The sequence below is a fragment of the Passer montanus genome, unplaced genomic scaffold (genome assembly GCF_014805655.1).
Source record: "Passer montanus isolate IOZ18808 unplaced genomic scaffold, ASM1480565v1 scaffold16, whole genome shotgun sequence".
Taxonomy (NCBI): Eukaryota; Metazoa; Chordata; class Aves; order Passeriformes; family Passeridae; genus Passer; species Passer montanus.
This window is the reverse complement of record NW_024363160.1, coordinates 13,610,709-13,638,688: the sequence shown is the minus strand read 5'-3', so window position 1 is coordinate 13,638,688 and position 27,980 is coordinate 13,610,709. Positions and strand designations below refer to the sequence as shown.

The 27,980-nt window shown below is 37.6% G+C and overlaps 1 protein-coding gene across 2 annotated transcripts; it reads left to right on the top strand.

Annotated features, from left to right (window-relative positions):
• Positions 1 to 16: 16 nt before the first annotated feature.
• Positions 17 to 27,420, top strand: UBE2V2 (ubiquitin conjugating enzyme E2 V2). Of its 2 annotated transcripts, none has more exons than XM_039702854.1 (4): positions 17 to 147; positions 16,066 to 16,211; positions 19,545 to 19,670; positions 25,302 to 27,420. In XM_039702854.1, the coding sequence occupies exons 1-4, from the start codon at positions 132 to 134 to the stop codon at positions 25,446 to 25,448; spliced, it is 435 nt and encodes a 144-aa protein (XP_039558788.1). In that variant the 5' UTR covers positions 17 to 131; the 3' UTR covers positions 25,449 to 27,420. The 2 variants fall into 2 exon arrangements, with proteins under 2 accessions (XP_039558788.1, XP_039558787.1); XM_039702853.1 differs by lacking the exon at positions 17 to 147 and adding an exon at positions 13,477 to 13,540.
• The last annotated feature ends 560 nt before the right edge of the window (positions 27,421 to 27,980 follow it).

Genomic DNA, 27,980 nt, shown 5'->3' with positions numbered 1-27,980 from the left:
CCGGCCCCGCGCGTTCCCGCGCTCCGGGGCTGCGCCTCGGCCTTCCTGGCGGGAAGTGACGGAGCCGCTCCAAGGGGAAGTGACGCGCGTGGCGTGCGGGCCCGGAGCGGTGTGGGGGGGGCTCGGACAAGATGGCCGGATCCACAGGTCTGTGAGGGGGGGCTCGGTGGGCCCGGGAGAGCGGGAGAGCGGCGCGCTGGGCTCCTGCTGGGGAGCCGCCCCCGCAGGGACCCGGGGCGGGTCTCCTTTCTCCGGGATGGGGGGGACCCGGGTGGGGAGGAATTGTCTTCTGACAGGGGGGAACGGGAAGCCGCAGGGGCGCCGGGACAGGGTATCACAGGAGCCCCGGTTCAGTGAGGTGGGAAGAGACCTCTGCGATCATCGAGTCCAGCCTGTGACCGAGCACCACCTTGCCAATTAGACCGCAGCAGCGAGTGCCACGTCCAGTCTTTGCTGAAGCACCTCCAGGGATGGTGGTGACTCCACCGCCTCCCTGGGCAGCCCCTTCCAGTGTCTAATGAGAAGAAATTCCTCCTAATTCACTTATGCCCCGGGCCCCATCCCTTCCGTCCGTGGGGCAGGACATCCTTGTGAGAGCCCGGCCTGGGGGTGCGCGGTGGGAGAGGGCTCCGGGTGCCGGGGGAGGGGAGAATTGACCTGCCAGGAGGCAGCGATGAATGGATAGGTGCTGGTGTCCGGGGGAAGGGAGGAGATGCTGTTAGCCCGGTGAAAATGCTGCAGGAAAGAAAGGTTTGTGCTGAAGATTTGGCCCAGTGTACTGCTGGGTGAACATGGAAGACGTGGTACAGTGGTGTCTAAAATAAAAGGATTGTCTGTGTCCCCTCTTTATTCGGGGAGGGAAGGGCTTAGGCCTGTGCTGTGTTTTGGGACAAAGGTGCTTCACTTTGGTGGTGACTGTAGCATAGTGGGAAGGAGGAGTGGAGCTCTCTTCCCTAGGGCATCCCTTGGAGCCGAAGGGTCTCTCATAGCCAAATTTAAGGGCAAAGAGCTGCCCTTGCAGTGTTACATCCCACGAAGCCCGTCTCAGTAACCAGCACCATGTGCAGAGCACTGTGGCAGAACGATGTGGAAAGTGGTGGCAAAGAAAGGGGAATACTAGTGTGTTCGAGTGCTAAATGCAGAAGCATAATTTGACTGTCTCAGTTTCATTTCACAAGAGGCTTGAAATACAAAAAGACCTTTCCCTCAGTGCTAAAACCTGAAGTCTTCAGGGGCTTGTTTCCTCTTCTCTCATCCCTGGGACTTTATAGGTGGGATTAAGATGGACCTAAGGATAGGGGAATGACTTGAATTCAGCAGCAAGTAAATGTTGGCCACTAATTTATTTCTGTTGCCAATCCACTGTCCTCTGGATCATTGGAGAATTGGGACTATAACAAAATGTAAGAAACATCTGTATATTTAAACTGGTCTTGGTACCTTGCTGTTGATCCTGTGAGAAGAGCTTGGGCAGGTTTTGGTGTTTTTTTTTTAGAGGAAGCAGAGTCATCTCCAGTTGGTAATACATTTGGAGATGTGGGATTTTCAGAGTGGAATTTGATAAAGTAGCTTTTGAAGTAGCTTTTGCAGCTATGTGGAAGAGCAGTCCAAAAAGATAGCTATTGTCTATGATAAACTGAGCTACAGTGGATATATTTAGAGAAACCCAAGTATTTGTTCATCTGGGAATTACTGCATTTTATTGTGTTAGGATTCTTTTTTACTTTTTTTTTCCTGTTTTCTAAATTTAAAAGGGTTTTATTACAGAGCAACACTTCAGCTTATGTCTAGGCTGTCACTGGAGATTTCCTGTAATACACTAGGAAGCAAAGTTGGTTTAGGTCATGTATTGGGTACTGGCATTTGGCATTCAACCTGGCTAGTGTAGAATATCAGTTACAAATTTTTTTTGTAGTGAGAAGGTCTATTTTCTTTCTACTTCAGCCCTATAAGAATAAATGTTTTTTCACTGAACTTTGATAGTTTCAGTGCCATAAGTGTTCTTTGCAGTCTTACAAGAGTTGTTTTAAAATCTCTGATATACAGTTACTCAGTGGGGGTTGTTTTTTGACTCAGAAATACAGCCAGATTTCAAGTTCATAAAAAGCAGGAGATGTAGGAAACTCCCAATATGTGTGACTGCTCTGGTGTAAAGGGCCAGTACTGCATGTATGTCTTGCTGAAGAAATTAAATTAAACTAATTTGTTGTAGTAAAATGCAGCAAGCAGGCTGAATCATCAACAAAACTGCTGGGAAAATTAGTCAGAGTTTCTAAAACAACATATTCTTGTGGAGAAAATACTGAGACTTTTTATTGGTACACACATGGGGTGGTGGGGGGTTTGTTTTATACTTTCCACATAGTGTGCAAAAACTCAGACTTCACCCAGAGCTGCTCTTGGCAGGAAGTTGTGTTATAATCATTTGTGGAGGAGGGGAGGGAACGATTTTCTATAGACTTAACTTTGTTATAGACTTAAGATTTAAATCTGCCTAGCTTTGTTACTTTGGTCTGCTCTTGCTATAAAGTTCAACTTCATAATTATTTATTTCAGAAAAAAAAAGTTTTGACTGCATGAAGTCAAGGAATGAAATTCTAACCCCAAGGAAGCCAACAGCAAAACTTTTATTAAGGTCAACTGTCTTACTTTTATCCCAGAAATTCCTTTCCTGGGATTGCTAATTCTGTGAACAATCATGTAACAAATTATGTGCATTTAACAGCAGATAATTTAGTTTGAAAATAGCTGTTTTTTAATGTGTGCCAAAGAAAATGTATCAGTGTTACATTGCTGTTTAATAAGTATCTTACCAGCTTTCTAAAATCATCTGTAAGGAGTAAATTTTACATGTAGGTACTGCATGTGCTAGAAATGGATATTTGTAAGCTGCAGTTTGATCTGGTATTGCAACTCCTTCTGCTTGAAGCTTGATCTAGGTTATTTGCCTGGGTACTGCTGGAGGTCTGGGGTTAAACAAGTCCATTTTCTAGAGAAGAGAGCAGCTATATGTAATATATAATCATCCAGTTTCATATTGCTTAGCTGGAGATTCATTCTCTTAATCTGTTTGAAAATACATAGTAGAAGATGTAAACAAACACAGTTTCAAGTTAAAAGAAATATTTCACTAAGGCATACCATTTAAACATCTCTTGTGTATCTTGGGAAAAAGAAGTATATAAAAAACATCATTACAAGGAGTTAATTCAGGAGTTAATTTCTGAATTTTGATAATTTGGGTTGCACTTAATATTATATTGCCTATGATAAATAATATAATATTATATACCTTATATGTAGGGTTACACACACACACATATATATATATATAATGTGAATGTTCCTTAAAGGCACTGATGGTGTCACAAAGTGGTTAGAATTTATGTGGGAATATATGAGAATTAAGGCAGCAGTGTCAAATATGGTGCTGTAACTATGGGCTGCTAATGCTTTTGCCTCCTTCCTCTTCAGCTGAGAGCTTCAGTAGTTTGGTGGAGGGTGGATAGGGCTGAGTTAATGAGAATTCCCCTTGGTTTGCTGAAAATGGGTGCTCAGGGAAGAAAAATTGATCTACAGTCAAAATTATGTGAGTTTCCTGATTTACTTCGAGTATGTAGTCTTGAGCAACCTTTTTTGAAAGTGTGTTTGAAGGTATGTGGCTAGATCCCTGTGAAATATTTTTTTCTGTAAAATCCATACTTTTAATTTCCAGTCATTCTACTCTATAAGGATGAAATGGCTTCATTGTGTAACATAATTTGCCCATGCAAAAATGTGCTTCCCTTTGATTTTATAGATGATTGATTCTGTGTTTAGAAATGGCTCAATTCACTTCAGTGACTTATTTTCATAACTTTGTTTTTTACTTCTGTTTGCCAACATTTGGTGGAAGCAGTTCTGAGCATGCATGACTACAGCAGCAAGGAAGCTGGGATTAAAAGTGAAGGGCTGGAAGTGGTCTTGAGTGTATTCTAGACTCCCTGAGCTGTGAAGCAAGGACTGAGTGTGCCATTCCTAATGGTTGGGGCTTGTGGTGGTGGTTTTAGTTTATTTCGCTTTGAAAGTTGGCGTTTTTTTCTTCCTCTCTTAAAATACACAGTTGCAAGATACTCCGTAATGTGAGATATTTTGCAACACATTCTCTTAAGTGCCTTGAAGCTCTTTTCTTCTTGATTCTAAATTAAGGTGATGTCTGTCTGTTCTGTGCTTAGTAGGGTAAAGATTTATACCCTGAGTGTGGGACACCTAGATATTAAGAGCCATTCAGAAGAGTAATAAAGGGATGTATTCATAAGTGGGATGTAGAAGCAGTGATTTAAAGACCACTTTGTCCCTGCAGGAGATGTGATATAATTTAAACTTCATGTTTAGAAAACTATATGGGTAGGCTTCTCTTTTCGTCTGACCTGTTGAATGTTTGTTTCCTTCCTCTTTTTTTTTTCCTTGTCAAGGAAATAGTTGTGGGTTTTATCCACTGTGTTTTACCTTGAAGGCTGTATTACACCCTCCCATTTTCTCTTTTATGCCTCTGCCACATTGTTAATTTATCTAGAACTGGTCCAAGAAGTCAGTTTAAGAGCTTTTTAGTGTTTTAGAGTCCTCGAAGTTTGTTCTGTGGGTTTACAGTGTTAGCTCTGTAAGCACAGACTTCTTGAAGCTGCAAGTAATCAAACAAAACAAAAGAAGTAAAATACTGTGTTCCATGAGGCAGCAAGTACTCTGTGTGGAGCATTTTTTCCATCCTGTCCTATGCACAAGGAATTGCAATTGTGATTGTTCTGCCTGCTTAAAAACATCTTGACAAACCACAAATAATTTTGGCTGGGTTGAGAAAAGTTTAGATTACAAATTATTTAAAACTATATTAGACCATCAGTTCTTTCCAACTTTGGGGTATATATAGGCAAGATACTCTTTTTCTTCTCAGAGTTTTGCCTGTATAATTTTCCTGTCTTTGTTCCTGGTATTTTATAACTGTCTTTAAATACAAACCTACTTATGTCTTACTGCCACAATAGCTGTAAGAGTGTTCTTGCAGCAAAGCAACTTACCTCTGCAATAAAAAAGTGGCCTACTTTGTAATCTTCTATTTGTTTAAGAGCTCGTTGGAAATTCAGGGATATTATCAGACATAGTATTGAAGCCCATTATCTAAACTGTTCTGTACAATCCTGGAAAATTTTAGCCTGTGTAAAGGTACAACACAGAGTTTCAGGAGGATATGCCTTTCAGCAGTTGGAGGCAGATGGTCCGTACTATAAACCTAAGCATGCATGAGAAGGCTTCTCATGTAAGAATTAGATTTCCAAGTCTTATGAGTAGTTGGTGGAATTGAATTACATATGTTTTGTTAGTATTTGTGTTTTGCCTTATGGAAGATTTTCCAGAGGCAGTGTTAAATACATGCTGTGAAACTGTTAAGCCCCTTTTTGTTAACAGGCCTTTCCTCTCTCTGTCCCTACTCTTTTTATCTACTGTTATCTCTTCCATCTGTTATTTTTTAGTATTATCTGCTATTTTAGTATATCTATTAGCTCTTTTTATTTACACTGTAGCTCATATTTCACCTTGACTGAAACTTAATGTAAAGTACTAATCAGCTTCAGCTACTCCTGTTAGGTTTTGTTGCCTTCTTGTCTCGGTTATCCTGTGGGAACCTCAGCACAGACCATGGAAGGACAAGAAAGTGCTGTGGGGAAAGTGTTCAAAGTAGCCTTGATTTAAGTATTTGGAAGGGTTTTACTATATGCTGTCCTGCCCAAAGAATGTTTTTCTTTAGATTTGTCATTTGGAATACACTAATGACATATAATTCAAACAATATTTTGAATTGAATCAGTGCAGAAACTTGTGAAGCTGTCAGACTGATTCTGAATAACATGAGCTTCTGGTTTACAGCCTTTTCAAAAATGTGTGATGATTTAAGTCTGTGACTCTAAACCATTTCCTAGTTAGCATTTTGGAAGGAATGGAATCTTCAACACTTAGAGCTCTACAATCTTTATTTCAGAAGGATGAGATGATTTTAGATTTTAAAAATAGTCAGAAGAATTATAGATTCAGTATGCTCTTTTTAAAAATTCTTGCATTAAATGTGTTTAATAGCATAAAGAAAAAAAATCACCTCCCTCCATTGTATTTGTGACTATTCATAAACTGGATTGTCAAGTGTGTTTTTAATTTGCTTGAGTAAATCAAAACATTTTGCCCAATACATATAAAAAGAGTGTTTATTCAGTATATTCGCAATAAAATGTCCAGTTTTATTCATGTAACTTAGAACCTTTCCAGAGAAGAAATTGCAAATTTTCTTTCTTCTCACTGAAATGGAATGTGTGGTCATGTAAATATTAAATAATTTGAACTTTTGAATACGGCAGCATATAGAAGATAGCATGCTAAAGTATGACTCTCAAAAATAATGTAGGAAAATAATTTAATGGCAGTTCTTTTTACTAAATATGTGGTGATTGGTGCGTGTGCTGATATATCCATAAATGTATCCTTATGTGTATAACTGAAAGAATAACATTATTTGTTTTACATAGATAAAGGATCTTTATGTTTTGCACTGTGGATAGGTGCTGAGTCATGTTGGAAAGGACCTTCATGCAAATGTTAGAACAACTGTTTGCTAATCAATGACTTGTAACCCGTTTAAGACAGCTTTACAGCTTTGCTAGACTAAATCCTTGATGCTACTCATGTTATCTGGGTCACACATTGTATTCTTAACTTTTAAAGCAGACCCTGGGAAAGCTGTTTCATGAGGAGATATTGGGCTCTGCTGGGTTCCTGTAGTCTCCTGCTCCTCCTGTCCCTTTATCTGGGGAAAAAAAAAAAAGTTTCTATATCATTGTAATTTAAAAGGTAGCTTAAGAAGTATGTGTTTAAAATAATTTTTTCTCTCTGCCAACACTAAGTCAGGTTTAAAATGAAAGTTTCAAAAATGAGCCATTTTAACTTCCATTAATTTTTTCTGCTGTTATTTAGCTTTGTGCCTTTAATAATGGGGTAATTACTAAACAAGATTACTAAGCAAGTTTGGGGATTAGTTTTTAACTTCTGGGGGTAGAAATTGGAAAGATTTCTTTGTCTTGTAAAATCTTGATTCCTTAGACTGTTAAATCAGTTAATATTGCTCATGGTTTTTGAAGTGACAGATATCTTTTCTAACTCCTGTTTGCTGGCTTCCTGCCTTACATTGTTTCGTACAAAATTGAAATAGTAATTCTCAATTTGCTAAGCATCACAACATGTCACTTTTCATTATCTATCATTTCATACACTAAAACATATGGGAAGGTGGCTGAATTATTTAATATGTCATGTGTTTCATTCAATGGTTGCCTATAAAGAGTTAAGTTTTAAACCTGCAGTCAGCTTTGTGCATTTCCACCCTTCACCTAAACAGCCTGGATATCAATTGATGAGTTATTTAGTGACTTAACTGTTTAGTACCTGTATGATTTTTCTTATAGTGTGAGGCATCACTGATCATGTAGTGTCTGAGCTAACAGTGGTCTTGTTTATAACAAAAAAAATGCACTTAGATATTATATAGACTGATAGAGAAATGTCACTAATATTGGTACAAATTTGTAAAATTACTTTTAAGCAATTTACACCAGTTTTCTTTTGGGACTGCAGTCCAGTTTAGTGGGGTTGATGTGGGTTTTCTGTTGTTGTGGTGACTTTTTTGAAAAGTTTGTTTGGATGAGTTATTTTAATTACTTAAAAAAATTGTGCATCTTTCTGAAGGTTGGAGGTTTTTTCCTTTTTTTCCCCCCCTCTTTGTTTTTGCCAAGAGCTTGCTTATGCCTTCTCTGTTATGTAGTCTTTACAACATTTGTATCTGTAGTGAAGCAAGCTTCTTCATTAGTGTAATTTTTTTGAGCACCATTAGTCATTCCATGCCAGCAGCAGTACTCAAGATGACCTATTTGCACGAAAGTGTCAAGACAGAGTGATGTTGTTGCATCCTTGCTAACAAAGCTGAGTTCAGCTGGAATTGCTCTCAGGTCTGGACTTTATTCTGTGTGTGCACTTATCCAGTCTTGGCTACTCCGTGCTTCTCGCTGATGTGCATATGATGACTCTTGTTCCTATTTACTGTTGTGCCTTGTGCGACTTTAGGATGTGTAGGATATTGTTCCATAACAAATCAGGGGAGTAGAGAGGGCATTTGGAAGCTGGGCTGCAGGAGTTGCAGGAGTGGAGCTGTTCAGTGAGGCATGAACCTTGGTAAGGAGAGATGGTGGAGAGTGGGAAAAACTTGATGGAATTTTTGAGAGATTGGCTCCTCCAGGGCTGCTGGTCAGAGGTTGGAGTAGCTCTGATGAATCAGGTAGTTAATGGCAGCTGCACCTCCATCTGCTGCTCCTCTGGAAAAGTGCATAAGGGGAAAGGGGAGGGCAGTGGGGAGCAGGGAAAGAGGAGAGACTGTGAGCATGGTTTGTAGTGAACAAAAACTAAACAGATATGATGTGTTTTCCTGGGAGACACTGACCATCACGGGAAGAGTCATGTCCACAGGGCTGCCTTCAGTAAATAATCCAGTGGATTATGGAACAGAACTGGTAGAAATCAAAATTACTAGAAGGAGTTAACTCTTCCTTCTGGTTACTCAGGAGGCAAGATAAAATAAGGGAAGACTTACGTGATGCCTTGGTAAGGTTTGTTTGTTTGTTTGGTGAGGTTTGTTCTTGTAAACCTATTTGTTTTGCAAGTAATTTCTCACACTTTAAAACATAATTAATAAAACCTTAAATGGTACAAACCTTTCCTGAAGAAGTTCTGTATTCGGAATATGCACTCTGCTGGAGAACTCAAGTTTGAGGTCTCATCATTCTTAGTGTGAAACCATCAGTGAAAAAAGCCTGCTTCTATAAATCTGTTGTCTTTATTGTTTTGGGCACTAACACTTCAATTGGTGTTAGTGCCCTGCCCTAAAGAAGTGATCTCTGGACCTGTCCAGCCCTTTTCCCCTCCACCAAAATCTGAATGCTGAGTTGCAGTAAATAATGAAGACTTCTGCTCTATTAGCAGTTTCTCATTAGCTGCCTTCTTAATATAAGCCATATTTAGAATATTTATGGCTATGGCTGGACTCAAATAAAAAGGAAATTCCTATGGAAGTTATTTTCATGCAGCCTAACTTAAGTTCTGGACTGTGCCTATTAAGATACTAGCAAATGTAGGATTTCACTTAGATGAAATAAATAGAAATTTGCAGCAATATAATTCTAAAAGAAAACAAATATGACTTTAACCAAAAATTAGGTTTTAAGATAGAGGGTTATAGCTTTCACACTGCTGTGGCTCTATTGCCTCATGCTGGGAAATGTTTCTCAGCAACTGACATTTCGTTATATGAAAAAAAAAAAAACCAAAACCTGGTGAAATGCATTGATTAGCTTCCTAGAATTCCTCCTAGAATTGCATCTCTTCTTTGAAATCTTCCAACCTGTGTGCTTTCAACATGTTTAATTCCAAATATTATAAAAGGGAAAGAGGTTTACCAGTTACAGGTCTCCTACATAGTATTCTATATAAATATATCCATATATATAAAATATATCTCCATGTGTATATATATATATACACACAGTTTTAATCCTGCAAAGAAGTGCAATAACCCTTTTAGTTCTTACCACTTCATACCTGTTCAGTATTGTAGCAAAACTGGCTGTGAGTTACAGTGAGCATTGAACTGTAAATGCAGAATATTCCGTTGCTTGAGTTTCATTGCTTTGGGACATAGTTGCTGGAGCAAAGTAGAGAAAAATAGCATAGAGTAAACTCAACTTTATGAATATGATTGATATAAAGAATTATGAATTTGAATTTTACTGAAATATATTTAATCTTTCTTGGAAAGCAGTTGGAAATGTAAATTTACCTTGAATAAGAATCATGTTGGCTTGGTCATTGGAAACTGTGATTTTACTATGTGTATAGTAACATACTTGATTTTAAAACAAGAGCAACAAGAATAATAAAGTCCATTAGTGAATTGCTGCATTCCACTGCTAATGCCAGCAATAGAGTTCTATTGTAGACAAAGCTGTCATGTCCAGCTTGGTTGTTGTACTAACTAGGCAAGTTACTAGAAATATTTCAGTGTTTTGGAGCTTGGTTACTGTGATCAACCTCAGATAACTGCAATATCATCAGGGTACACATGGCAATACTTCCTGATAGTCGGTTTGTGATAGTAAGGCTTGTCTTTTGTGTATTTTCAGAATATTTACTATTAGGCTAAAAAGTATGTGATGTGAGCATGGTAACTGGCAAACAAGAATACACATCAAGTTTACAAAAAAAAGAAAAGCTTTTTTCAGAGGAGTATCTTCTGCAGCCAGAATAGAATATCTTAGTATTTCATATACCCTGGCCCTCTTTCCTCTCTCTCCTTAATTTTTTGTTTGTTTGTGTGTTTTGTTTTTAATGTATTGGCATTTCCGGGCCTGTTTAAGGCTTTGGTTGTTTTATGTTCTTTTTGTGGGTGTGTGGACTTTTGTTGTTAGTAATTTCAGGTTTTTACTTCATTTTGTCCAGAGCAAGATGAATTGCTCAGAGACTGAAAGGAACAAGTTGTTTTCTCTGTGTTTCTCTTTGTATTTTTCCTTCTTCCTCTCTCTGCCCCAGGAGAAATTGTTTTATGGCTTGAAATTTGCAAGACTGACATCCTTCCCCTCTTTCTCTGTCCTTAGGAAATGCTTACTTTGCTGCAAGCCTGAAGCTGATAAATGGGGTTTGAGAGGTTTTTCTCTTTGTTACCAAGCTGAACATACTTTTCAGTTTCTGTTTTGCTGGAAGTCAGTGGGCAAGAGCTAACTCAAAAATTCAAAGTTGTTCATACTACAGACTCCTTGACATAGCTATCTCAGTCAGGAAGAATAGCATCCCCGACAATATCTGACTGTGTTAATGTAGGATTTTTTGATATAACTTGTTCTTGTGTGCATATTAGGATTTGCGTGTAGAGCAAACAAACACATTGGAGTGTTGGTAGTATAGGGTGTGCTGGTTTAATTATGGTAAAATAGTCCTGGTACTGATGTAGCTTTAGGAGTGATTGAAGTCAAGAATTGAGGGAGATTTGAAGAGAAATGGAATGTTGGTATGGATATTGTTATGGACATTTATTCTAAAAACCATAGTTTTGGGTCTATCTAACAGAAAACTTCACACTTTAGGCTCTGAGCCAGTCTATTAAAAATCTGGGTTATGGTTTGCTTTTGTAACCTGCAGGGACAAGGGCAGAGTGTAGGTTATGCTTCTCTTGCCTGTTACACAGCAAAGAATCATTTGATGTGTGAGGAGCTTGGACTGCAGAGTGTAGGTTATGCCGCTCTTGCAAAGAATCATTTGATGTGTGAGGAGCTTGGACTGCCAACTCTATATGCAGGAGTGTGTGAATTGTTTAAAAATGTGAATTGTTTAAAAATGTGATTTAACGTATCCAGTGAGGTCTGTGAAATCTGACATAAGTGCACATAAGTGCAAATGTGTGTTCTGTCTTGATGCTGGTGATTAAATCACTGTATCACTGAGTGATCTGACATTACCAGCTGTGGAACTCTGTCTAGCAAGAGCAGGTCCATCCTGGCAATTCTCATTTGTTACTCTAGTGAAGCTTGTTGGTACTACTAATGGACACTGAAGATTCCTTTTTATTTTCTTTACTGATTTTTGTTCCCAGGTTATGCAGATTCTGGATCAAAGCACAGCTATAACTTTTTTTCTTGACTCATGCTTTGTGGAAGTGTGTTTTTTATTTCTATTAACTTGGTGATTTAGAATGTAATGTCTGAAGTAGCTCCATATATATGAAAGTAGACCCTCATGCTTAAATTATGGACTTTGTTTACTGAGTCTTCTTTCATTTTCTTCTAATTCCAGGGTATTAAATTCACCAATAATTTCATGGATTTCTGTAGTCCAGTATCATGGTTCAGTTTTTAAATTAAAAACTACTGGTAAATGTAAGCATAAGTGATTTTTTTGTTTAAGTGAAATATATTTAGTTGAACTGTTTGTGAGAATTTGGTTGAAGTTGTTTGGCAGTTCCTGTGACAGATTTGGGCAGGGGTGTCAGGAGGCTATTTTGTCAGTAAAATCCACAGTGAGTTGATCTTTTCAGATAAAGTGAAGAAAGGTTTTGCTTTTTGTTTTCTTAATCTGGATGAAACCATCTATGTTTTCACATGCAGAGCCTTAGTCCATCATTGCAAAGAGCTGTGCTGGATGCACTGTTGTTTTGAGCTGTAAATCACAGCCTGCTGAGGGGAATTTAACTTGCCTGTAGCTCTGCCAGTGTTAAAATCGACAGTTTTAATCCCTTTCACTTGAAAGTGTGAGGTTTTAGCTGAGGAGTGCCTGTTACAGAGAGTAAAACCAACCTGTCTGAAGCTGCTTAGTGGTCCCCTGAGCAAGTGGCATTGGGGAGAACACCTGAGGTCTGGTAATCAGCTGAACAATAGTGCTGGTTTCTGTAATTTCATACTGCTGATGAGCTGGACATGAGAAGAGAAAGATGTTTCATTGTCCTAATTCTGTAACTGAAATAACAATTCTTACTCAAATTCAGTCAGGAATATTTCAAAGTTTTAGCAATATTTGATGAATTGCATTGTCTGGATTAGAGATAAAACTGCCTTCTGAAATATGTGAAATAGTGAGAAGAAGAATTTTCTTACTTTCTATTTATACTAGGAGCAAACTTAATTTCTGGAAAATCCAGATCATCCTTGACTGGATTTCTAGACAGAAGTTCTTGTTGTTTTTTACTGTGAAGACAGTACAATCCTGTGTGTGTGTTCCATTCTCCAGCCTAGGTAAATTTGTTTTGTCTAAAGGTTATAGCATGATCAAAGCAAGCATATAGAGTACAATAGGGTGCACAAGGACAGAAGTGGATGCTTAAAACAATATTTAATTCCATTTAATTTTGCTGTAAGTTTCTAAGTCTGTAATTATAAATAATAGTAAGGGGTTGTTTTTTGTCAGGTTGCTTGTTTATTTTTTAAAATCCACTGTATTAATTTTTAAGTTATTCTGTGTCACTTGTCAGAAATCTAGCAATAATTGTTTTCTATAAAAACATTCAGTAGTTCCTTTATTAAAGTTTGAAGTATTGATGACAAAACATTAGTCATATATGCCAGGGACATAAAAGCAATTTAGTGGGTTTGGGGGGGAAGAGTTTTGTTGTTATTGACAGGATTTTGTGTGCATGTGTGTTGGATTTTTTGTTGGGGTTATTTTGTTGGGGTTTTTTTTTTAACTCATGGTGCTTTTACTCTTATTTTTAACTTCATAACAGTGTTTTGCTACTTAGGTCTAGCAGTGATAAGAATGTTAGTGTGGGGAGCCTGGCTCTTGCTCTCAGATGTTTTTGTCTCTTTTCAGAGCAGATCTAAATTATTTTCTGGAGATGTTCTGGAGGTTTCCCAAGTCCTTCACTGCTCCCCGTGGGCAGTTATGGGAACCAGGGAACACAGATATGATGGAAAAAATGTGATGAACACAGGTCAGTTCATCATAAGGGCTTGTTATTTTCTACTAAGTGTCATCTCCTACAATTTAATGTGTTGGGTACAATTTTATGATACACCTGAGTCAGTGCAGTGGCTTTTTGTCACAAAAAGCTCCTTTATCTTCACACCCATGATTTTGCAAAGGAAGGCACTGAGAACCACAGCAGTCAGCTGTGGCATTTGTTGTTCTTTTTTCCTGAGTCAATTCAGTTGATTAACTGGTTGGATTTGATTTTTGCCTGAAGGAAAAACAGCTTTTTTGCAAAATTAGTGTGACAGTTTGGCTAATAGAGGAGCCTGGTTTGTGCAAGAGAAACAGAATTCTGGGAGAAGGCATGGAGCATCAGGACAGTGAGCAGCTGGGTCATCTAGGCTGTGCTGAAAGGTGATAATACATAATCAGAAATAAGCTTAAATCCTGTTTGGTACCAGCTTTTATATTCTTTTTAAATGGCTAAACTGTGACTCAGAAGTTCTGCAGTCAGAGCAGGGGTTCTGAGAAAAGGTGGGTTTAATCTTCTGGGGAAGCCTAAAGTAATGTGTGAATGCTGAAGTGCATGGGGTTTGTAGGTAGAGGTTGTTATGGTTTGGTTTTTTTTTTTTTTTTTTCATTTGAGACTGCACATACCAATCAGAATCTCTTCAGTCATGTGATGCAAAGTGGAAGTTTATCATTCTGGTTTGGCAGGCTCAACTCAGAATGTGTATGAACGTGGAGTAAAAACTTCGTGGTTGAAGTGTGATTGTCAGTTCTCATCTCTAGTCGGAATTAGATATGTAAATGTAATCATTTAATGTTTATCACAAATCACAATGGGACCAGAGGATGGGAAAATGTATTTCAATGGAGGTTTTTAAAAGGTTCTATGTCAAAAAATTGAGATGTGATCTGCTTCTTGATGTACTCTGCTGGTGCTTTCAGTACACGTGCTGGCTGAGCTGGTTTGTTAAGCTGAGGGAAGAGTGGCCAAAATGTATCATTTTCTGCTCAGTTAGGAAGCTCAGGTAGCTCAGTAAGGGCACAGATGAGTGGCATCACTAAGGCAGGACGGAAGGTGAGGCCGTACATGAATGACTTAATTTCCTTCCACTGTCCTGATACTATACCCATAATGCTTTTCCCTGGGAATTTGGAGAACTTGGAGACAATAGCTTGTGCAATTTTTAGAAGCCTCTCCCTAGTCTATGTTACTAAAAAAAAGTTTCAAACACTGTTTAAGAGAAGTTATGGTTCTGCAAGATAAACTGTTTGAAGAGTTGCTAAAAGGTATGTGTATCTATACTGGTCCATATAGCTGCATCAATTATCTGACTAATAAATAATATAATACATTAAAACTCTTGATTTCTTGCATTGAGACTGCTTGGACTACAGACTAGGGTAATGTAAAACCTGAAATCACCTGAATAACTGATATGCAAAACAGTTTTCTTCAACCTTCATCTTTTTCAAACTTGATAACGTTGTGTGTACCCAGTCTTAATATTTAGTTTTATGGAGCACCTGGATTCTTACAGTACAGGAAAGGATCTCTAGTGAAAATAATGGGTAATACTGTAGTTGTAAGAAGCTATAACAAAAAAAATAAGTAAGCAGCTCTAGCTAAGTGGAAGTTTTATGGTATTACAATATTGTTAGTACATCATTGTGCATATTTTATTTGAAAATAAAAGCATTCCATGATTGCATGCACAAGTGTTAATCACCTTTCTTCCCTCAGTGCTGAAGTACCATTTTAGCTGATGCTGTAAAGCAATTGAGCATCCTGTTGTTTAATATCTATCAAAATCTGCCCTTTTTAATGAATAATAATAAAAATCCTGTAATTATAGTTTGGTTAGTGACTATTAGTTGGTGCTCTCTAAAGGCAGTTAATCTTTGTATTCTGTTGTGAATATGTCTTTTATCTCTAGCAATTTAATCAGTGCTTCTGTGCTTATTTTTTTGCTCCTCTGGCAAGTGGTAGTATTAATTACTAGATTAAAAAAGACTTGATTTTCAATTTGCTTTCAGATATTAGTCTTTTGTTGGGTTTTTTTAAAAAATGAGTGAAATCAAGTGAAAATATTTCAGTCTTCAGTTGACATTTATTAGGATAATCTGTGTTAAATGTTACATTCTTTAATTATGTTTTGGAGTAAATTTGCCATATTGATTTCATGTGAATTCTGGTTGATTACAACTTGACAAACAGTCAGTTGATTTTGAAATGTACTGGATCTGTGCAATATTGTGCTTGGGAAAGAGAATCTGAACTAAGCTGTCTTAGGCAAAAGAGGGCTCTCCTATTTTCTGTTTTATGGCTTGTATTGGTATTACTTGGTAGTAATTAACTTCCAGTGAAGCAGTTAGTTGCTTCAAAGCAATTAGAGTGCTGAATGAATTTGTGCAGGCAATATTTGCTTGACCTGGAAAATACATTGAGCAGTTGGCAGTGTGTAACATATAAAAGCAACAAAATTGTTACCTTTTCCTTAATGTGAGCAGTAGTAATTACATTATTCCATTTTTCTCTAGTTAAAGTACCTCGTAATTTTCGCTTGTTGGAAGAACTTGAAGAAGGGCAGAAGGGAGTAGGTGATGGTACAGTAAGCTGGGGCCTTGAAGATGATGAAGATATGACACTCACCAGATGGACAGGAATGATTATTGGGCCACCAAGGGTAAGTGTGATGAAATAAAACACTTTGTTAGGTTTTAGGCAATACAAAATGCAAAAAAATTTAGTATTCTAGAGTGTAAAGGAATAGTTAAAATTCAATGTATGAAATTGTAGAAATAGAAAAGTTCCTTATTTTCTGGCATGTTTCAGGCTAGCCTCCCCTGTTTCTGCAGCTGTCTGTAAAAGCCAGTTGTGATCTGAGATGTATTTTACTCAGTTATGAGTATATTAATTCTGTATTTCCACTGTTACTGAACATAACTGTAGACTGATAGTACAATAAACACGTAACTGTCTTTCCCCATTTTGTCACGTTCCTGATAATTTCAATTTTGTAGTAAACTGGCAATGTATTTTCAACTTCTACAAGTTCTGTAGAACAGCCTTTCAGTATAACAGTGTTAGAGTATCAGTTGAATCATACCTAAAGACTAGCAGCTTCTAATCACCTTTAATCCTTCTGACCTCTGAAGTTCTATAGAGTGTCATTTAGACTGATACAACTTGCAAGAGAAGTAATCACCTCTGGTGTATATCAGCCATATCAGATATGAGTGGGCTTTAGTTGAATTACTGCCCACTTTCTTCCAAGTTAAATATGATGCAAAAGATCAGTGTGTAGCTGAGACCTTTAAATGAGTATATCTAAGTAGCTCTCAGTTAGCACATGGCTTTCACTGCTAGAGTGAGAACTACCTTATGTGTCTCTTGGTACTGCAGGGCTTATGGGATGAGCTGTCCAAGACAGAGATCAGAGCTCTTCCTCAGTGAAAAGAATGCCTTCCAAAGTAGCAGAGTTCCAGGGATATATTCAGTGCAATTCAAGTTTCTTTTGGAAGTCCTTTGCCACTTGCAGTAGGCTGCTTTGAACACCTGAATGACCTTGCTGAGCTCCTAAGATTTGGGTGCAGCTGGGAGAGGGCAGATTTAATAGATAATCATAATCACTGTATGCTTTGCATATTCTGTGGAATCAGTGTTTGACTCCATTTTGAGGAAAGTTTGTAGCCTAATGTGTTGGGATAAAAACTTGAAAATTTTGACCTAGCTGTCATAGGGTCTCCCTGGCTCTCCAAAACCCCTCCAGAACTGCCTGTGACTGCTTTCTTGTTCAGCCTAAGGTAGACTACTACACATCTTTGAAAAGAGATTATGATGTGTATAATGCTATACTTATAATACTAGTATAGAAGGTCCCATGTGTTTTAAAAAAAATAGTAAAAGTACTCAACCCAGCTTGGGATACACTTTTAGTCCTGGTCAGTTTGTAGTTCTGTGAGTTTATTTTTTTTTTATGATAAAGAGTGCATGCAAATAATGTATCTTGTGCCATGTCAGGGACATGAAGCCTTGCAGACAGAATGACTTGCAATATGTAGTGACTGTAGAAAGTGGAAGCTACCAGCTCCCAAACCAGTTACAGCACCTTGAGAAGAATTGCATGTCTAGTTTCAGGGCCTGTAGAAGATGAGTGTTTTTTGGAATTAGCTGAGTTAAGTAGATGGTACAGTTAGGCAAAACATGGAGAACGTTGCTAATATTATCCATGAAGTTCTTCACATATATGGCTTCTCTACAGTGGTACAAAAAAAATTGCTTATCAGGCTTTTTTATTGCTTCATTTGAAAGGTGACCCAACTGCAAGAGAGGAGGGTAAGATTTGTTTTGGATTAATGGAAACATTTTTCTGACTTAAAGAAAATGGGATTTTAGTTTTTTTGGGAAGCTGGCCAGGGATGCCTGGCTTGCAGTAAAACAATGACTTGATAAATTGAACAAAATTGAGAAGCCACCTGGATAAAGGAATGAGAATGAGTGCTGTTCTTGGGATTTTCCAGAGTTGTGAGCAGAATTGCATATATTTTGGCCTATTTTCACTGTAACTGACAGCATCCCTCTCTGGGGAAGTAAATTGTTCTGGCTGAATGAATAATGAGAATTTTAGTTACTGTGTCTTCTTGCTGCGGTAGCAGCTATGTTACCTGTAGCAGGATAAGACGACTTCTATCTGGCCTTTAGTTTTTAATCATAGAATAAGAATGTTAAGGGTTGGAAGGGACTTTAAAGATCCTTAAGCTCATCCTTAAGATGTCCCAACATGCTGTGCCATGGGCAGGGACACCTCCCACTAGACCAGGTTGCTCAAGAGCTCATCTAATCTGGCCTTGGACACTGCCAGGGTTGAAGTATCCACAGCCTCCCTGGGCAACCTTGTCCAGTGCCTAATTACACTCACAATAATGGGAAAGATTAATAGAAAACCTTTTGTTTTTCATTGTTTCTTTGTGACCCACTTGCTTTTCAGTCTCTGTGCCTGCTCAAAAATTATGGTACACAGTTAGGGTGCACAGTCCTGTTTTCACTCTGCATTTTAATTAACCACAGACTAGACTGTTGTTTGATACTTGGCTATGTGGTTGATACTTCTGCTTGGAGAGTGACAGCTGACTGATGCAGAACAGGTTAAAGATCTACTTCTGGAAAGCTGAGAGGCATGTTGCTGCTTTTTTGTTCAAGTTGGCTCTTTCTGTTGTGCCAATGCAAAAGCAGTGTAGAAATGAGAGTTCATCTTCCTTTTGGAACACAGAGGCATGTGCATCAGTTACCAGCAGATCCTTGGCATGGTCTACTTGACAAGATTTAAAAAAAAAAAATAGAACCATATCTAGTTCTAATGTGGCTTTCTCAAAGTATATCTCCATTTAGAATTATCTGTTCCATGGTCATTTTGGAATGACCTCTGCAAACTAGCAGTCACTTTACTGTCCAAGCTCATAAATACTCCACTAAACCAAGTCTTTCTCAGCTGCAGAAATTTCTGATATTTTCTGTAGTGCTAAGTACTTCCAGAGTACGTTTCTTTTGCAGGTTATATTTTTGTTTTGGTTATATTTTAACTGTTAAATTATTGGCATTTCTTTCTCCATTTCCAGTTTTTTTACAGTATTAGGTATTTCATTATGGGGGAAGGTGGTAATTTCCTTAAAGCTAATTGATTTCTCTCTTAGTCCTACTGTGCCACTGTTGTTTTGAGGATGCAGGTGGATAGAAAGGATGAGAGCAAATGTGAATTAAAACCAGAATTGTATTAAAACTTGTGTATGGTGTAGTCAAAAAGCAGTGTAATTTATGCATAATCATGAAGTAACCAATATAGCCAAAACAGTGGAAATCAGTCAGTAATCCAAGACCTTCAGTTGGTACACAATATTAACAAATGTATATTTATTTAATATTTCATAATTGTTATTCCTCTTGCCTTTGCTCTGTTTTAAAAAATATCTTAATAATTAGCTTTCAGTGAAATGCATTAGTCTGTCTTTTTGCTTTCTAGACAAACTATGAAAACAGAATATACAGTCTGAAAGTAGAGTGTGGACCTAAATACCCAGAAGCACCTCCTACAGTTAGATTTGTAACTAAAATTAATATGAATGGAATAAATAATTCCAATGGAATGGTAAGTTGAAATGGTAAGATCAACCATGTTGTTAATTTACACTGAAAAATATTTATGTGAAAACCAGGTGAGAAATATGCATGTTGCACAGAGCTTTCTATTTCATTTTTATAATATAAATGCAGATTTAAATTTAAATTTGGTGGCCTACTTCTTCAAATCTTTGTGGCTTTTTGTGGCTAAACAATGAGATGAGCATTATTTATAATAGCGAGACAGTTGTTTCTTTTAAATGAAGATGAAGGTTTTAGTTTTGAACAGGAAAACAAAACAGTAAGTGTTTAAGCTCTGTGTAGATATTTCTCTCATAATACTCTTATAAAACGGGATTAGTTTTGTATTGTAGCAGGAATATTACATATTTTCTCTGATGTTTCCACTAATTAAAATTATGAGACTCACTCTGGATGTATTAACTCACCTGTAATGAACTGGTGTATTTATACTCGTTTCCTTTTTACTGGATTTATTCAAATCCAAGGTGATTCTGAATTAAGGTCTTAAGACCTTTTGATATAGCTGGTAATCACTTGCATTTTAAAGATCAGTTTGCAGTAAGTTGCTTTCACTGATGCTGCAGTTGGGATGGGATGAGTTCAGAGACAAGCTGTGGCAGCATCTCAGGCAAGTGTGTTACTCAGTTACTCACCAGGTACTTAAACACAGTGAGCAATCGGGGTGCCCCTTTGCTCAGAGAGGAAGTGTGAGCTGCCTTGCATTTGCAGTGGTGTGTGCCTGTATCAGCAGGAAACACAATCACATTTGTGGGTACATTTGTCTTTACTGAATGCAGAGTAATTTGGTTAAGGTGATACCTAAAGGTGCATTAGCATCTTTGGATTTTAAATAATTTGTGAGATTGAAAAGAAATTTAGACTTGCATTTCTGTAATTACCAGTACTGAGCTGTGAAGCTCAAGTGTCTCAATGACTGTAGCAGGGGAGGAGGTTCTCAGGGGATCTTTTGAGCTGTTGTAGGTTGTAGAGTAGTGTTCTGGTTGGTCATCCAAAGCTAGTGCACGAATGCTTCAGAAATAATTTGAAATTACTCTGAAAATACTTTTACGTAGCTAACAATCTTACTCTCCCTGAAGATCTTGTTAAAATTGCTATCTGCAAATTGACTCATGCCCTTAATCACAGCTGTGGCTTGTTGTCTAAGGGTGTGTGTTTATTGAGAAGTTGTGAGAAGCAAAAACGGCTTACAGTATGTTTGGAAGATGATTTTCATACCTCTTCCTAGTTCCATGGGAATGTGTATTATTGTGATTCAGTGAAGAAGTATGTAGTCATGGCTTAATCTCTGCATACCTCAAGGTATAAGTGCTGGTTTTCAGAAGCAGGACCTTAGGCTAGCAGAGCCTGAAGGCTTTTGTTTACTGAAGCCAGTAAGTTTGAGCTTCTGTTTGGAAAAGTCTACATTTGCTCAGCTTGCTGAGGAACAGGGTGACTACTGTGACAGGAAATGTGCCTAGTCATTTTAAAAGCACTGTTCAAACTGAGTCATTGCTACAGGAAAAATTGATTTTAATAAGTTAATAACCTTACATCAAACCATCATTAATTTTTCACCCCAGAAGATAAACTCTTGTATCTTGTGAAGGATTTGCTATGCAAATGCATAACTTCTTTTTTTAATGGGTTTAAATAGGAATAAACTGTATTTTTAATGAAAGAAATTTTCATAAGAAATGAATTTAAAACACATTTATTATATAACTTTTAATGTGCCCATTGTCCTAGTGTCCTGCATTTTATCTTACTTTGTATTTGTGGTTGCTAAAGGAACTGTGGAACAAACAGTGGGGCATGTTCAGCATCCTGGAGAAGTTAATATTGCTGCTTCCTGATAGCTCCTTCATGTTTCTTCCAAGCTGTTCTCCCACTTTCTGGTCATCTTTCATTTAATAGATCATAAGTGGTTTGAATTCTTTGAATTAATGGCAGGGTTTCATCTGCAGACTTCCTCTACTGTCTGTGCTTCTGCAGGCACCCCCTGGGTTTTGACATGTGGCCAGCTTTTGGTCACATTGCCTGTAGATGTCAGGAAGAAGTTGTGACTTGCTGAAAAGAGACCTGAGACAAACAGCAGCTGAAATTGTTTTATCTTAGCAGATTATACTCAAAACATTTGTAATGTTGTTAAGGTAGGCTTGTATGCCAGTTAACATCTGTGGAAAAGTAGGGCCCACACTGGGAGTTTTAGAGGGTAATAATTTCTGTTGAGTTAGAGTGTGAGGGGAAGGATGGATAAGTGCAGTTACTAGGGATCTAGGGAAACTATTCTCATACTGCCCTGTGGGCAATGGTTCTCAACTTTCTTGACTTAAAAATCCCTTTATACTTTGCATGAAAAGGGCATGTGTGTAATGAATTTATCAATACTGACAGGTACAACTTTATTGACTTTTTGTTTGGTTATTCTTTGAGAGAGGAGTTGATAAGTAACTTTCTGCCAGCAGCATATCTTCAGGAATCCCTCTCTGATAAATTTAATGCCAGAAAGGAGAGAATTAGTTCAGGACTATTTTATTTCAAAAGACTTAGATGCTCTGAGGCGCCCTGTTAAATTGCCTTTCTTATCTGCAAGTTAAGAAAAAAGTTTGTGCCTTTTTTCTTTTAGTTTACCTATAGAGCTGCTATATTTCTTTACAGAATTAGATTGCTAAGGTAAAAAAAAACAGTACAAGTACTTGTGTAGAGCTGCACAAAATGCTTTTATGTGCTAATGGCATCACAGTTGTAAAACTGTAGATTATTATTCCTAATGCTACACGGTCTTTTCTCTTGGAGGGTTATGTATCCCATATTGATAAAACACAGGTTGCATTTTAATGTGCTGTTTGTTCTCCCATTTTCTTCTGAGTTTGTCTGATTTTTGCATCTGTGATAGTGTTCCTCAGCAGTCTGTCTTGCAGCATTTGCAGTCACTTCTGTGCTTTAAGATACCATTTACAGCTAGAAATGCTTGTTTCGTTTTAAATCATTTGGGACTCTCAGCTGTAAATCTGTAAGCTGCCCAGTTACTTCTTTGACTATGTTTGCTGTAGACATTTGCTACTTATTGAGTTGGAATATTGTAAACACTGAATACTTTGCATAATTGTATGAAATAATTTGTTTTATTTTCAACTGCTTAGAAAAAAATAATGCATTTTATATATTGCTTCTCTTGCTATTATTCAGGGTTCCTCAGTGGTGTACCCCCCCCTCCCTCCATAATATAGTCTAAATAAAATAGTCTTCAGATTGCAGTTTGCAGCTTTATTAGCTTTTATGTGACCTTGAAATGTCTCCGTCTGTGTTCCAGGGTGTGCATTTGAATATTACCTAATGCTTTTGTGTGATTTGAACATAGTTTGTGTCACTCTCTTAAATGTCTTTAAATGTCTTATCATTGTTGTTCTTAAAGTGAGTTTATTTTTCACTAACTTGGAAATCAATTCTGCAAGACAGAAAACAGAACCTGAGCCAAAATCTTTACTGCTGCAAGATGTTATGAAAGAAGCTGGTGACTTGCAGAAAAGAGACTCAAGATAAACAAGCAACAAAAATGTCCTGTTGCAGCAGTCTTTAGTCAGAAAACATTCATAGCAGTGGTAAAGTAGAGTTTGCAGTCTGTCAGTTTTTTTGTTGCAAATTCCCAGGAAAAAAGAGAAGCAGGAGGAGCTTACTCTTAAGTTATCAGCTCTCATGTTCCAGTCTTTGTAGAACTGCATTATTTGAACAGCAGTGGTGACTGGCTGCTGTGTGCTGTAATTGAGGCAAACATCCAGAGCTGAGGGAGCTGACAAAGGCAAAATTGAGGGGAAGCATGGAGGAGGAAGATGGTGTGAAAGCAGAATTTCCAGACTGAAGATAGATGTTAATTTCTGTAGTCCCAGAGCAACTTCCTTTCCAGCCATTTTGCCTCCTATCTACTACATTAACCCAAATCCTCCTTTAAAAATGTAGTAACATCACAAGAATTACAGTGATGATTTCACCACTGCTAACTTTCAAAACCTTTTTCTGAATTGGCTCATGCACTCATGTATTTTAAACTGGCACGGCGTTGCTGCGTAATTGAGCTTTTCTTTTGATGGTGCTTTTTTTTTAATCAAATGTTTGCAATAATTATTAAGTCACCTGACTGCCATTCGTACTGCAGCTTGATGATACAAGTTGTTTTTGGCAATTCTGCTGACTTAAAGGGGTTCCTAACTCTGAGCAGAACATTGTGTGAAAAGAAATGCTTATAAGTGCTGAGCTGTAAATAAGGTCAAGGATCCTACTTAGGGACTTCTTTCCAAGGTGGTGCTTTAAACTGGGTGGGTTCTGTCAGTTCAGATCAGAAAATATTTCCCTGTACATGGTTTACCTGAGCTCATAGGCAGTAGCAGTGTTAAAGGAACAAGAGAGGGAACAGAAGTTTCTTGAGATAGTATTGCTACTCAAGCCAGCATGTTGTTAAACCTTGGCCTCAGTTTCCTCCTACAAAAAAGTTTAGTCTCATCTGGTGTTCTGAAAATAGCCTCACTTCAAATAATCTAGAAATAAAACATCTGTGTTAACATTCTTATTTCTGATTCCAGGTTTTTTTTTCTTTCAGCTTGCCCTAATTAAGATGGGATAAGAAACTTCTTGATGTTTTATGCTGCTCAAATCATAAAACAGTGGTTTCCAGCACTCTTGTAGCCATGTGGGCTGCAACTCTACCAAAGGAATCCAGTAGCATGCAATAGCCCTATTCCTGCCCCAGGGCCTGCTTTGCAGTTGCACGGCTGTAGGCCCCTCTTAAGTTCCTCCATGCAGGGGTTGGGACTTAACCTGCTGCCAAAACAAATCCCAGGATGACTTTCAATTGCTGACTTTCCTATGGAAACCTCCCCGTTATAATATAATTGTGTAAATTGTCCCACAGGTTTTATAAACGCATAGGAGAAGTCCCATGTCCTTTCCTTTCAGTTCCTATTCCACTTGGTAAGTGATGTACAGTAATCTTCACGCCTCCGTAAGGTGACTTACTGTGAGAAGGATGCAAAGAATTAAGAAATGTCTGAGCATTACAGATCAGTTATTTCAATATTTCAAGACATTTCTTAATGCATGTAGTGCCTCTGGAGGTATCAGAAGCACCGTGTGATATCTGTGTGAAAGAAATCACCAACCATACTTGTAGCAAAGAAATAATAAGGGAAATGTTCCTTTAGAAAGGTATTCTGTGGACTCTGGTGTGGCAGGCTCTTTTAAAGAACTGAGGAACAACCTCATATTAGCATAGTGAAGGTGATTCCTTGTTTCTTTTTTCGGGGTAATTTGAAAAAACCCCATAAATTTAGCAAGATAGCAGCTCCAGTTTTGCAGTGAACAGTTTGCTGGTGTCCTCCTCCTGTCCTCCTTTCCTTCACACCAATGTAAGTAGCAGCACAGATGGAAGGGTCCACCTGCATGGATTTTAATGCAGAATCTGTATCTGTGTGTAAGTATATAATTGTTTTCCTTAAAATATTTTAGGAACACAGGGACTTTATGCCACAGAGAAGGTGTCAGGGAATGCTTAGACCATTTCTTAGAGCGACTGTCGATAACAGTTATTTATGTAGGTATTTTGTGTTCAGTCATAAATTAGATTTCTCTCTTCTTTTTCCAGGTGGATGCACGGAGCATACCAGTGTTAGCAAAATGGCAAAATTCATATAGCATTAAAGTTGTACTTCAAGAGCTAAGACGTCTAATGATGTCCAAAGAAAATATGAAGCTTCCACAACCTCCAGAGGGACAAACTTACAATAATTAATTTTAGCTGATTCTCAAACTTCTGTCTTAAAACAACAACCTTCTACTCATGTAATGTCTTGATTAAATCTCACAATGCAAACACCCACACATTAAAAATTTCAGCTGGTATACATGACCTGGACATTTGTAAGAATATATATAATATATGTATGCCCAATATGTTTTCAGGCACTATGGGAGAAAAAGGCAGCACAATTATTTTTTTTCTCTTACTGAGGCACTGTCATTTAAGCATAAGCCTGAAATAGCCTATAATTGGAATTCAGGTTTTACAAGATGAAAGCATGACAGAAAGTGTCAGATTGCTGTGGAATAATATATGTTACTGAAAATAATTTCTGGAGAAGGCAAAATATAAATGGCATGCTTTATCCATCTTGCTTAGTAAAAGAGCTGCAGTTAAATTTGTTTTAAGGTAGCAGGTACAGTGAATACCGTTGCTCATCTTGTTTAATTTTGCAAGGGTGTGGGTGCCGACTACTAGTAGTGTCACAAAGTATGTTCAGGATTGTTTTGATACCTGTATTTATAAAATGGGGGGATTAATTTCTGTTAAGCAGCTCCTGTGTTACATGTATTGGACATGGCAAATATTTGTTTACAGTCTTTGTTCTAATAAACCATGCATTTAAGTTTTAGTGAAACAAAGGAAATGTATGGATATGTGATTGAGATTAAAGTTAGTCTTAAAATGTAAATAAAATGTGGAAAGTGTCTGAGGCTGTGCCATTTCTATAATAGTCATGTAATATATGTACAGTAACTGGCAGAAGTAGTGGAAAGCGAAACATAATATTGCTGCTGGTGTTACGTGCACCTTTTGCTCTTATCACTTTTGTATGCTTAGTTTACTTGAGAGGTCAAGATATTCCATATGTTGCAGGGGAGTAAGTTCTGTCATCTGTAGTATCACTTCTTTAGAGAAACTTGCACTCTCTCTGTGTGTATATAAATATATTTAAAAAAGAAACCCCAAACACCAAACCAACCCCAAAATAAAAACAAACAAAACCCCCTAGCCTACCCATCTGCCCTTTACTTCCCCTCCAGATTCTTTCCAGAAATGAACATAACTTTCACTTTGCTTACTTGACCTCTAAGCAGTTTTCAGATCATATTGCTGAAGTCTGTCCTACTTCTCAGTCCTTTGTCTTGCTTTCTTGCATTTTTTCCTCTTTTATGTTACTTACCTTTTTTTCTTGTCTGTTCTGCTTTTGCCTTTTTTGAAACACACAAAAAAGAAACTTCAGGAAGCTTTACTAAAAATCACACCTGTGCTATAGATCATCATATTTCCATCTGCTTAAGATGAATCATTTGCTTTGATGCCACTGTGTTTGTAGCTAGAAGTTTTCTGCCTTTCCTGCAGTCCTTAGTCTGTTTTTTCAATGTATTCTGTCTGGTGGGAACACTGATTTTATTTCTGTTACTGATTTCTTATAAGCAAGTAGTTAATGCCATTCTTTTGGATATGACATCTTTCCCTGCCCCTCACCTTGGAGAATGCAAACTTTTGTTCATTTTGGTGAGAATATGTAACATTGGGAGTGAATCAGCTGTTTGCATTCAAAGTTTTATTTAGTGGTTCTTTTGAAAAGTGGGTATGATCAAAAGCCATCAACAGCTAGGTAACTTTCTTTGAAAATCCTTTGCCTATTTCTGATGTAAACAATGAAAAGCAATAAACTAGGTATTCCTTTTTTTTTTTTTTTTTGTTAATGATAAGGTTCGATTGATATTTGTCAGTTTATGCTTTTTAGACAAATTGGGCACTTCCAGAATTGGTGGATTTATAGCTGCCAGCTACCTCGTGTCTGTATTTATATAACATATCATTTGTGATGGTTTGGCTGAAGTGCATTGCAACATTTTTTTTCCTTGTTTTAATTGGAATGACTTTGATGCCATTAAATCTTTTTTCTTACACTAACACTGCTAATCTATATTTAATCAATTAAAATAATGGAACTGTACAGTTCTGAGATGTGAATTTTTGGGAAGATTACAACATAAGCTATTGAGACAATGCTTGTAGACTATTATTTGGTTGGTAACAATTTAAGAGACTGGCTTATTCACAGAGCATCAAGAAGAGCCTGTTGTTTGCATGGTTGTGTGTGGTACAAGGTGATCCTGTAAAAGTTTGTCCATTTGTATCAGTGAGAATCTGCATATCCAGCTCTAAACAGATATATTTTGCAGAAGGAAAAATCAGTTCTGGAGGGAGTTGAGCTGTTCTCTGACACTGGAGTATGTAATACATGGATGACTATAAAAATATTCCTGCAGTGATCTTAGGTTTGTTGGTTCTCTAACTTGCTCACACTGAGACAAGTCTGAAGTGTAATTAATTATGAAATTTTAAAATGTCTTCAACTACTGCATAAAATTCAGAGCCTCCTCAAAACTCTTGTACTACCTGAAGATTTTGAAGCAATGTGCTTACTCTCCTCCAGAAAAATTATGTTTTGCAGGTGTCAATTCTGATCAATGTTTACTTCAAATTTGCTTTCTCATATTCTGAAGTTCT